We start from the raw sequence: 12084 nt of genomic DNA on the forward strand, positions 1-12084 counted from the left end.
TTGGCATCACCAGACTCAAGTGATGGGCAGCATTATCACTTCCAACCCTCTAAGCACCACAGGCTTCAGGCTGGTGATGGCAGGACTCCACATTTGATTTACAACCAACCAGCAGGACACTCAGATAAATCTGTTGAATATATTTCATAAAACTTGCTTTTCACCAGGTTCCCTGGAATTACAAGCCCAGAATGTTTCCAAATCCTCATGTTTCCTACGAGGCTCTGCAAGTGTGGCGAAAACCTTCAACTCTACCCTCAAACACACAGAAAACTTTACATAAACAATTGCAGCATCCATCTGGCATCGACACCAGCAGTTCCAGCACCTGTCCATGGGTGAGAAACCTCCTGGAGGCGGGGGAAACCCACCAGCAGCCCCTGGGGACCAGCCAGGCCACCCTTCCCGCCCAGCAGCTTCCCCCAGATGCTCCCTAACCCCTTATTAGCTCTTAGAGGGGGATCAGGGAAGCGCTGCCTGAGCCGTAGGGGATTTACAGGGTTTCCCAGGAAATCCTTGAGTACACACGAGTCTCTAGTGGCTGAGATTAAGAGTAAATACAGTTACTGCTGTCTTTTTAAAGAAGGTCTCTCCTACTTGAGAGCCAAAGAGGAGGAAATTAGACAGATCTTGCTGACCTGGAGTAGATCCCTGGCTGATTTGGGTACGAGGGAAGATCGCTGCAGGTTAACCCATCTTCACCAGGAACCCGGTAACAGAACCAGCACAAGTGAGAGAGAAATTGGACAAACCCTTGGGGGACCCAGAAAACCCACTGCCACAATGCGCTGCCGGCTGCACATCTCCCCACACGGTAACAGGGACCAGCCTGAGCTGAGAGCCCGTGGGAAGGGGGAGGGCAAGAGGAGGGCTTCGGCACATCTGGGCATCACATCTGCAACACGAGCTATTCCAGCAAAGAGTGGTGAGAGCCTGAACGCAAGGGGACGGGTTACTGGCCAGCAGAGGTGTTGCACCAGGAGACAGCACTTGCTGCCCTAGTAGTTTGTGCAGCTGCACAAAAAAATTCCCCAAGGAAATTCCCACGTGCAGGTGGAACGATGCTGCTACTGGGGATGTTTCTCTCCAACAACTGAATAAATATAAAAACAGATACCTCAAGCCTTTCTCCAGCTTTTCCGCTCTCCCCCAGCAGCCTCCCTTCTGCCAGGCTGCTCATCCAGCCTCCAGCAGATGCAAACCACCAGATGGGCGCGATTGCACAGCCCCAGTTTGGCCAGAGCCAGCCAAGGCTGAGGAGATTGGACAACCACACATGTTCCCAGCAGGATCACACCCTGGGAGGGATGGGGCCCACAAGTCACCTGGCTGGAAGCTGGTCCAGGGATTCTCAGTAATATAAAACCATTTAAAAAAAAAAAAAAAAAAAGACAAGAAAAAAAGAAAAAACCAAACCACTGAAGAACTCCATGCATGCCATCAACAAAACTGTTCATCAAAACACTAACTCCAGGCACTGGAAATGTCTGAATGTGCTTCTGGGTCCTGCAGAGAGTAACCAGGTTGTGGTGAACACACTGCCAAGCTTCCCGACTGCTCTTGTGAATGGCAGCTGTAAGTAAAACACTAAACCAAGAGCCAACTTTCCAGTAAACAAATTCTAAAAGCTCAGCTCCTGTTCTGGCACTCTTGAGTGAAGAAGCTGTTTAGCTACATGTGCACCTCCAAGAAAATAATGCCCCAAGTGAGAGCTGCCGCCCCTTTTCCCAGCCTGTAACACCTGGGATATTCAGCAAGGGGAGGGAGATGGAGATGTGCTCCCCCAGCCCCTGCTAAAACAGTGTTTGTGTTCTTAAACAAGCAGTGCAAACAGGCAGGGGTGCACCGAACCGGGCAGGATTTCTGCTTAGACCTTAAATTTTATTGCCTGTGCATCTCCCGCACCCTCGGGTCTACAGGCACCTTCCCCAGCCAGCCTCGCCGTGAGTGGGGAGAGGAGGAAAGCGGGGAAGGCTGCAATCCAAGCAGGTTTTAGTGACCGTCTCTGCCCAGCAAGCACTCCCAGCCATCCCAGCCCCAGCAGAAGCTGCTCCACCAGCGGTGCAGTTGGAAGGCACCTCTGCCTCAGCCCCCGTGACACGCTCCCTGAGCGAGCATCACCAGTCCCCTTGCCTCAGTTTCCCCCCGGAGTGATGATGCTATCGCTGTCCCTGGCAAACCCCATGGTCAGGGGTGCTTTGGAATGAACTGTCACAGATTTATCAGGTCACTTGCCATAAGAAAGTACAATTTATAGACTTACTCTTTTTGTCGTACAACTAAACCACGCAAGTCATAAAGCGGGAAAAGAAATCAGCATTGCTTCACGCCATTGTTGCCAGGATGAAGGTTTAAATATCAGTTACTCCTACTGTGCGGACAGAAATGGTGTTAAATCAAATAGAAATACTGTTGTGGGCTGTTGGGGTAACTGTCAGATGAGCTTCTCCAACCACACTGGACCCACGGAGCCCTATAGCCCTAAACCCCACAAAGCAAGGCGCACAGCAGCTTTTGACAAACAATTTGCACAGATTATAACCCTGAAGCCTTGCTGCAGAAGTACTTTTCTGCACCATAAAAGCAGTAGCCAGGCTCAGGCTTGTTAATTAAAAAGACAAAAGCCTGTATAATGTCCCTGTTAAATTGGATTATGGAATAATAAATCCATGGAAAAATAAATCCATGTTTATTGGTAACAAAAAGCCACTTTTCCCCAGCGAGGACAGGGTTTCTCTCTATTTTAACCGGCAGAGGGGGCAGGCAATTGCAGGCAGGGCTGCACTGTGCTGGCCCAGGCAAAGCTGAGCTCCTGCTTCCCCAGGTTTTGCTGCAAATGCAGCAGCATTAAGTGGGGCAAAATCCACATTTTCCCCTCCCAAGCCCAAGGACCCACATTTTCAAACCTTGTTTCCTCCTCTGACCCATCACCAACTCTCAGGGCAGCACAAAAATCTTACACCAACACTTTTTGACTGATCCAGGTGCTTAAAACCAGCCAGGGCCCAGGTCTGGGCTTCCCGCAGCTGCTCTCACATTATCTCCTTGATAAGTGCAAGGACATCAGATGGTGTTCCAATGTGGAGCTGTAACACTGAAGTGTCAGCTTTTTTGTAAGTCTCAGGTCATCTGTTTTGTTGGGTTTTTTTTTTTTCTCCTGGCCAACTCTAGGTCAAAGCAAATGTCTCCTGCAGACTAAGAATCAGAGAAAAATTCACAGAAAACAAAAAAAGTAGCACAGACCAAGGGAGTCTCCTGTGTCCTGAGTTTAAAGGTAGCAAAGCTCTAAGGACATGAAAATTGGTTCATGTACAGAGAACTAGAGCAAATTCTGTATTTTTGCCTGCAGAAAACCTCCAGGTACTTTGAAGCACAGCAGCTCTGAGAAGCGAGGAAAGCAGCTATGTGATGAGCTGGCCCATTCTCTGCCTGCCTTTGGCAAGTAGGTGTCCCCACGGCAGGGGGGGGCATGCATGGGGGTCTCTTGGGTGGTACCATGAGCACACAGGCAGAGCAGATGCCACCAGGACCCTGAGCCAAGACAAGCCATGCCAGAGCCAGGGCAGGCTGCCCAGGGCACGCAGCCCACTCCTCCCGCTCGCCAGCTGCCACCCCGGCACACAGCTGGCAGCAGGTTACAGCCACCAACCCAGCAGCCAAGGGGCAGTGGCACTGCTCCTTGTGAAGCAGGGGCTGCTCCCCTGTTGTACCCCTTTGTGCTGGGTAACGAAAGGACAAGCAATACAGGCAAGCACAGGCTTTGCCCAACTGCTGTCCCTGTCCTTGTCTCCCCAGGGCTGCTGCAGAGCTTTGGGGCCTCCAAAGGGATTAGCAATGGGTCTGTCACCTCCCTGGGTTGTCCCTGCTCCAGAGAGGCTTATACAGACCCCCACAGCAGCAGTGATGGGCACCAGTGTCCCACAGGGACAGAGAGGGACTGGCTCCCCCTCCAGCCCCCCAGGACCCCCCTGTTCACACCTCTGCATGCCAGGGCACACACCACTGGCACAACCACCCACTGCCAGCAGCATAGCAGCCCTACCTGCAGCAGGGGGAGGGGGCTGCCCCACACTCAGCCCCATGCCACGGGCACAGCAACTCACACACAGGCAGCCACTGCTACAACAGGCAGCACTGGCACACGCAATTTTGGACTTCAGCCTCCTGCATGTAAACAGAGACTCCCCCTTCCTGCTTGCTGCTTCCTCCAGGCACGCAGGCAGATAACCCTGTCTGGTGGGGAAAAGGAGCTGTCTTCATCCCCTCTACAAACAAAGCTCCTCCTGTTGCAGCAAAAGCAATGCCAGCCACCCATCCCCTGCAAACACTGCCCTAAGAGACCCCAGCAAGCTGCATTACAACCTCCTCCCCTCCTAGAGCTGCTCCCAACAGCCCTCCTTAGCCCCAGCCCGGTTTAAATGAAGCTAATTAAATCAGGCACAGCTGAGATAGATCCACATGCTGCTGGAGCTTTTTTTTCCCCAGCTATTTTAGCCAGCCCAGGGTCAGAAAAGTTCTGGGGGTGCTTAAAGCCCTGGGGCTCTCTGGGCTTCCTTGGTGCTGGTTGCAGTAGGTGAGCTGCTGCGTGAATACACCAGGTTGGCTGTTTTTTTGTTGGTTTTTTTGTTTGCTTGTTTTTTTTTAATTTAATAACTGTTGCTAAAAGTTGTTCCAGCCATAGGACTGGGAGGAGAACAGCTCTCTGGCTTTAGGGCTGCAGGTACAGCATCTTCAAAAAGTACTATATGTATTTTGTTCCTTCCCTGGCCCTTAGTGCACTCTAAGGCATCCCATGCCTTTGCATAAGGCTAAAGCATTTTGGAAATTAAACAGATTGAAGCTGAACACAACAGCTTAGGGATGAAAAGCCCCTAGGAGGGGTAGGGTGGGTGCTCCTGGGGCTGCTTGGCCTCATCCTAGCTCTGGGGTTGCATGTAGATGTGAGAGCTGTGGCTTTCCTTTCAGAGGAGCAGAAATGCTTCATTGCTACCAATAAAAGCCAGGAGCATTTGAAAGCCTAGAAGATGTGAAGGCTTCTCTGTAGGTGACTTGATGACGTTGGTGGCAATGCTGGGCTTCAGTGTTGGCACTGAGGGATGTGCAGCGCTGGGGAAAGCACTGCTGTCTGGGCTCTAAAATGTCCCATCTCAGTCTCCCCAGTTAAGCGCATTTTCTGCTGAAAAAAAATGTAGCCACACCATTCCTGATGTTTCTGGGATTTTTGCACAGATTTTTTAAAAATGGAGCCCAAATCCTGGCTTTCCTGTAACTGCACAGGTTCTTCTTGCTCAGCCCCTCTCCACCCACGCATCCCTTCACGAGGTGAGGAGTATGAGGGATGGCTCGTGAGGGACAGTTGGTGCCAGGAGCATGTCCAGAGTGGATGGAGCAGAAGTGTGGTCCATGCTGGACTACAAACAGGGATATCGCTTCCCTGAGCTGCTTTCCTGCAGAATTATGCCATCTGAGCAGGACTAGGTTTTGTTTGTGATGACGGAGTCCAACCGATTATTGCTGACTCAAAATACACAGAGGTTTTTGTTGTGGTCTCCTCTCCCCTTCAGCTGAAGCCTGGACCGAATCCTTCTATTGCTAAGGTTTGGGGAGCAAATCATCAACTCCTTGAGCCTCAGCCCAGGCATCAGCGTGCAAGCTCTCCTTCGCCCACTCTTTGGGAATATTTATAGCACAAAACCTTTGCGGTGCTGGGGAGAGGCTGGTTCCCAGTGGCCAAGGCTCCAGAATTTGGGATCCTGCTGCAGCACAGGGTGGGGGGACAGGCTCAGGGAGGATGGGGGAACAAAATGCAGCCGTGCTCCATCCCTCTAACCCACACAGCCTTGCAGAAGTGGTTACACATCCCCTAGTTCGTTACATAAATAAGTGAGGAACCAGCATTTCTGATGTGCAGGCAGAGGAACATATGGCCCAATGTATGCAAATGCATTGTCACTTGAAGCATAAAGCAGAGGGGTTTCTGGTGAACATTTCTGAGCAGAACAGAGGGCAGAAATGGGGAAGGAAAAAAAAAAAGGATGGCAGCAAATCAAATCCTGAGTAGATCTGCAGTATCTAGGTTACCTTAATTATGTTCTGCTAAATATGGATGCCAATTAATTAGAGGGCTGCTGATTTCCAAAGAAAATTAGTTTACTCTTAATGAGCTAATCAGTCCCTATTAAAAAAAAAATGAAATTATTATATTGTACAAAGGCGTGTGCAACCACTTGACATGGAGTGCCGAGGTCTACTCCGGCTGGGATTTATTGGGTGCAATATTGACAGGATTTCTGCACGGAGCTGACGATCCCTCCAAAACAGGTTGCAAATGGCATTGCGCTCCTTCTGCTTTTATCCCACTGGGACTAGGCTACGTTTGCCAGGAAAAAAAGGGTAATTTTCTGGCAATACCAGGTTGTTAGCTCAGGATTTAGGATCACAAGCAAGTGGTGTGTGGATAGGCATCCTCCCAGCTCCGGCTTGGTGGCACAGGGAGGGAGGCAGAGATGGAGTCTGGAGCGCTCCAAGTGCTCAGACAAAGCTCCTGTTTTTTCGAATATTAATAAGAGTCAAGCTGTGCGCTGCAATTAAAACGCTGATTATAATTTCTTCCATCTGTAGCCGATTCTACTCCAGAAATTAAAGAGAAATTCAGAAGAGATGGGAATGTTTCATGGGGAAAGTGTCTAAGAGGAATGCCAGGGCATGGGGAGATGGGGTGCAGAGGGGCTCGGAAGGGAGCTCATCTCCATCCCACTGTGGCCGGCTCTGTCACCTTCCCCTCCCAGTGGGTTTGGTGCTGCAGTTTTGCTGTCCAGGAGCCTGAGAGACAACACCTTCTCCCCGTGCAGGTGGCGTGTCTTCAAGTTACATGGAGTAGGTGCATCCTTAAGGGGAGCAATGGCAGCTTATCCGATGTCAAAAATCCTTCTGAGAATGAGTGACTGGGAGCATTTGTGTCCCCTCCTGCAGCCCAAGAGCCATGGCACGAGGGCAGGGTGCCCGGTGATGGGATGAGGGTACCAACTCAGAGCTGCCAGTCCACAGGCTGGAGCACCAACTGGAGAGCAACAGCATCAGTGCAACCGTGGTACCCCGCAGTGGTGCCCTGCGCTGAAATTTCAGGAGCAAAGCAAAGGTAATATTTATTTCATGTTCAAGGTCACTGCCGTCTGGCTTTTCCTGCAAGAGAGGCAGCTCTGCATCTGCTGTGGGGATGAGTGCCCAGCCAGGAGCCACCGCTGCACACCAAGCACGGTCCCATGGGGCGACTTCTGAAGCATCAGCTGAATTTACGGGAGTTTAAAATTGCATGAGCAAGAGATGTGCTGATTCACATGGGTACTCATGCAAAGCGCTGGGGCAAGTCTTAGCTGGGGCAGCAAAAGCACAGCACGGTGGGGACAAGGGGTATGTGCTGCAAACAGGATTAATAGTGCAGAGGTGTGTGCGCTCCTCCCCTGCAAAGTGCTTTAGATGGGTAGAGCCGCAAAGCGAAGCCCAGAGCCCTCTGCACAGCACATGGCTCCTGAGCATCGGCTGCTTGTAAGGGGCTACGGCTCGGTGATGGAGTCTTAAAAATAAATCTGGTGTGAGGTGGCATCTGCTGCAGTGCACAAAGCAAAAGCCCTGGGGTTTTGCAACAGGAAAACTGGGTGCACAGCTGTGCTCTCCCTCTCAGGCTGTCCAGGGCATCACATCTGAGGGCTGAGATGATATGGACAAGCTCAAATAAATGGCGAGGACCTGCTACCTGCTTGGCAGGACAATGGGCCCCATGGGGACTCCTTTGCTTTCTGAAAGCTGTGTCGGTCAAATACCAGGGTCACAAACCCAAGTGGCGTCTGCCACTGCGAAGGGCCAGGGTGGAGATGTGCCCAGTGCCCACCCTGCCAGCATGTGCTCACTGAGAGATGCCAAAAACGCTTTTAACAAATGTTTCATTTTCTTCCTAAAGAAAACACCCAATTCACTAAGGCAGCTGTAAATCTTCCCTTTCCTGCACAAGGAAACCCCAGTAAAGGACAGCAGTCTTCAACACATCCTGTTGCAGGAGGGGATTCCCGGATGGAGCGAGCATCCACACACCCATACTTAGGGACCAGCTCTGGATCAGAGTCACCTCTGCCGGGGCCAAACCTCTTACCTGCTCGAGGGGGATGACGAGGAAGGACCCCCCACCGGCACTCTCTGTCACGATGGCGAGGAAGCGGGCATTGACGGCGCAGAAGTGGTTGTCGTGGACGTTCTTGGTGATGGGGATGCCGTCGAAGCAGTGCTCCCGGCTCGCCACCTTCCCATAGACGTTCCGAAACTTGGAGCTGCGGTACTGCGGGCGCCATGACATCTGCTGGGCAAACACAGAGGTCTTAGCCTCCCGAAAATACCCCGCCTGGTCTGTTTCCCAGTTGCTTTCCAGTTTCCAACCTGTGCTGCAATAGGGCTTTTGCCTGACGAGGCATGGCAGTATCAAGGCGGCCCAGACCTGCAAATAAAACACCCTTGAAAAAATGTAAGATGTCTCCCTGGTGCAAGGTACTACTCACAAAAGGCATTAAAAGGCTCTCTACTGTTGCAAAATTTAAGCTGATCTCCTTTTCAGCATGAACTGCTTATCTAGAACACACAGCACTACTCCTTCATGTGCATATGACAAATGAATTAAGGCTTTTAATGCGATGGCTTGGAAATGGATTAGTTTGGACCACATGAAAGCATGCATCAGGGCAGAATAAGAGCACTTAGGCAGGGAGTGAGCATCAGAGAGCTGGTACACGTTGCGTTCAGCTGTCTCAGCTTATTTTGCAGAGGTCTCCCTGCGTGGGCTAACCCGTAACACCGCAGAAGCACTTGCTGCAGGCCAGCTGCAGTCACTTCTGCTGATGATGCTCCCAAGGACCCACCAGCTGATCTGGATGGACCAGGAATCCTAAGGACTCACTAGCTCACCCTGCTTTCCCAGAGCAAGTCCAAGTGCTGCAGCTGCATGCACAGAAATGAGCGTGCTTTCGCTTGTCCTCACTACTTTGCTTTTTTTAAGTGAGAAAGAGAGACTGCCTTCTTCATTTCAGTCATCTTTTGAACAATCTTTATGGTAGCGCAGGTGTTCATGATAAAATCTATAAAGATTTAAGGCACTCTGAGTGTGTGGAAGAGCATAAGCGTTTAAGCCACCTTAAAGCAACACAAGCCCTCAGCTCTATCCACACACCCGGTAATCACACGCCTGAGGACTCACAGCCGCTCACGTCTTCATAACCAGCATCTATTGACAAGAGCGTGTAAGCATGTCCTTAAACGCTGGGTCACCTGCTGAGAGCATCTCTCGGCGAGGGGTAACACCAGAGAAATGCGCCAGTGGCTGCTCTAATCCTAAATAAATCCGAGTCCCTGCTTGCCCCCGAACTCAACGCCACGGGCATGCGTTTGGGAGCACGGCATGTTTGAGCAGTGGCTCCTGAATAGGAAAAGGGAACGCTTTAAGACTGGAAACAGTAGTGTTCCCACTTCTAGCTCGTATGAACAAGCTCGTCGGCTTAACTCACGGATGTGGGGCAGAAGACAGTGAGGAGCAGTAGCGGGTAAAGCCCACACTGTGCATTATAGGGCTGACATCATGGGACATGTTGCATGGACCTCACACCAGCAGAGCTCTGCTGTGCTGATATTCTTCACAGCATTCGACAGCCTGCCTGCAGGAAACCTGTGCGAGGGTACGGACCCCACTGCCTCCCCTTGGCCCCATATCCACCCACCACACCCACAATCCCAGCGGTATTCCCATCTCACCAGCAGCACACGCTGGCAGCATCCTTCTGGGGATGCACGGCAGCACCACGGCTGCACGTTTGCCATGCAATGCTATTGGCAATCCCCAGGCTGCAAGGAAAAAGGACACAGATCCTTAAGGATTTAACCCAAAACAAAGGCAGAGAGATTTTTTTTGGCTGGAAAGGTTTCTGCTCTGAAGAAATGCAGACTCACGTCCAACAAAGCGCTGTGAATCTTTGCCAAACCTACCCAAGCGGTCGGAGCCAGGCAGGGCAAGGAAAAACACCCTGACCACAGCTTAAGGAGTGGCTTTCAAGTTTTTCACTAAGTCTTACATTTTCCTTTGTCTGAACAGATGAGTTTTCATATTGAAATTAATTTTTTTATAATATTCAAAAAGCACAAAAAATTATTTTGATATTTTTAAGCTCTAGATTTGCTCTGTGATCCCAGGACTTTGCTCTACTTTCTACTGGCTGTGCCCCTCTGCTCTGGACCTATTGCAAAAAAAGCCCCAAACTCTACCAAAAGGGACATTTGCTCAATCCTTCCCCCACTCAAACTTTTCAGATGCCTTGTAGCATATCCCCACACAGGAAAAAACCCCCCCACCCCCCCTGCAGAAACCCCTCCTGCCACGTGGGGTTAGCCGAAAAGGGGCTGCCAATATTTTGTGCATCCAGAAATTCAACTTAACAAGTCGCTGCCAAATGAAGCGCCAGCACAGATGACCTCCAAGCAGCCTGGAAATGTGTTTTTACCCTTCACGCGGGTCCTCACGTGTGTCCTATGGATGCTCCCTACTCACTGTGGTCCCCAGCTCCCAGGGCGATGCTGCTTCCAGGACCTCAGCACTTTTGCATCCCTCTTTTTTTTTTTTCCAGCTCTCCCTATTTTATTTTTTCTCCAAAAAACGGGCAAGTCTCCACGCAGCCCCCGCCACACTGGGCGGAAGCAATAAGCCCAAGTGCCTGTTTCACTGGAGAAATCCAGAGTTTCTTTCCTTCAGCCTCAGTCAGTATTTCCTGCAAACAGCGTCATGTCGCCCTGCGGCCCCGGGGATGCAGACGGCCGGAAACGCCGGCAAAATCCCTGGCAAGAGGCTCAGGCTGCCCAGAGCCGGCGTTGTGCAGCCGCCGGCTCCCGGCTGAGCCCTTCCCTGCAGATTTCTGGGTCTTGCAGCTGGCGGAGGCTTTCCCATGCCAGAAATAGCTCCTGCGCCATGTGGGAGAGCCTTGGGGGGCTCACAGGGGTCCCAGCCCCACCAGCTGCAGGGAGCATCAGCCTTTGGGTGGAGAGGGTGCTGCAGTGCGGGAGGAGCGTGGAAAAGGAGCTGATGGGGGATTTGGGGTTGAAAAATAAAAAGCTCAGCATCTTTTGCCCCTTTGTCAGGCTCTGAAGCAGGTTGCTCCTGCCGGCGTTTTGTCCTGTTGCTGGAGCAAGGTGCTCAAGAGGTGGGCGTGCAGGAAAAGTCCGCTTTCACCACATCATCTGTGTCTGGTCCTTCAGTGGATGGCTTTGGCAGAGGTTGTGTTCTCCGGCTGGAAAGCATCCCAGGGAAAGCAGCTCCTCGCTCTGCGGCACTGTTTACACCTCCAGGTTTGGCACATGGAGGTGCTGCCGACCCTGGGCTGCCACGCTCAGCCCAAACCCCTTTCCCCACAGAGCCCACTGGGTTGCAGGAGGCATTGCCTACAAGTAAAAACCTAGAAAGATACTCTGCCCCCCCCAAAATCACCAGTTTCCCATTGCATTATCCCATCTAGGTGTTCTTGTGAGTGATGTTTCAGTTCTGGCTTGCTGAAAACTTCAAGTTTCCAAGCAGATGCTAGCTTTATTTTCCCATTTTAATTTATTCTTTATTCCTCCACTTATTTTTCCCTACTATATATGCTTAAACCTCTCTCATGGCACTTTGAAGCACCCAGGGGATGGGGGAAGGAGCAGGAGCCCTTTGGTTTCTGCTGGTAGCCCATGGTGGCCGCAAGCACTGAGCCTGTGGCTGCACTGCCGGGGACACCACAGCCCTGATCTGGAAAGATATCCCCAGCACCCGGCTGCTCCCAAAGGATGGGGACAAGAGCACGAGGCCACCAAGTGACCCAAGGGATGCCGGGAAGAAGAAAGTCAATGAAAAACCAATGTGCAAAGGGTGATACACCGCCCTCATGCTGCAAAGACGGCGGCCGATGGGTTGCATGTGGGAAGTCTTCCCAGCAAAATACATGATTTCACAAGGAACATCACTTTATGATGGAAAATTGTTGAAAACAAGTCGAATTTCTAGCCAGGAGGATGAAAATCTTGTATCCC

General features: G+C 51.3%; 1 protein-coding gene across 4 annotated transcripts in view; it reads right to left on the reverse strand.

Moving 5' to 3' along the window:
* Nucleotides 1-12084, reverse strand: part of CORO2B (coronin 2B) — a 44960-nt gene that overhangs the window by 13944 nt on the left and 18932 nt on the right. For 3 of the 4 annotated variants that reach the window (XM_014283391.3, XM_027811395.2, XM_027811396.2), the window contains one exon: nucleotides 8147-8347. In XM_014283391.3, coding sequence (XP_014138866.2) covers nucleotides 8147-8347 — 201 coding nt within the window. Of the gene's footprint in view, nucleotides 1-8146; nucleotides 8351-12084 lie in introns of all 4 variants that reach the window. The other variant, XM_027811394.2, reaches the window with a different exon arrangement.

The sequence above is a fragment of the Falco cherrug genome, chromosome 7, assembly GCF_023634085.1.
Source record: "Falco cherrug isolate bFalChe1 chromosome 7, bFalChe1.pri, whole genome shotgun sequence".
Classification (NCBI taxonomy): domain Eukaryota; kingdom Metazoa; phylum Chordata; class Aves; order Falconiformes; family Falconidae; genus Falco; species Falco cherrug.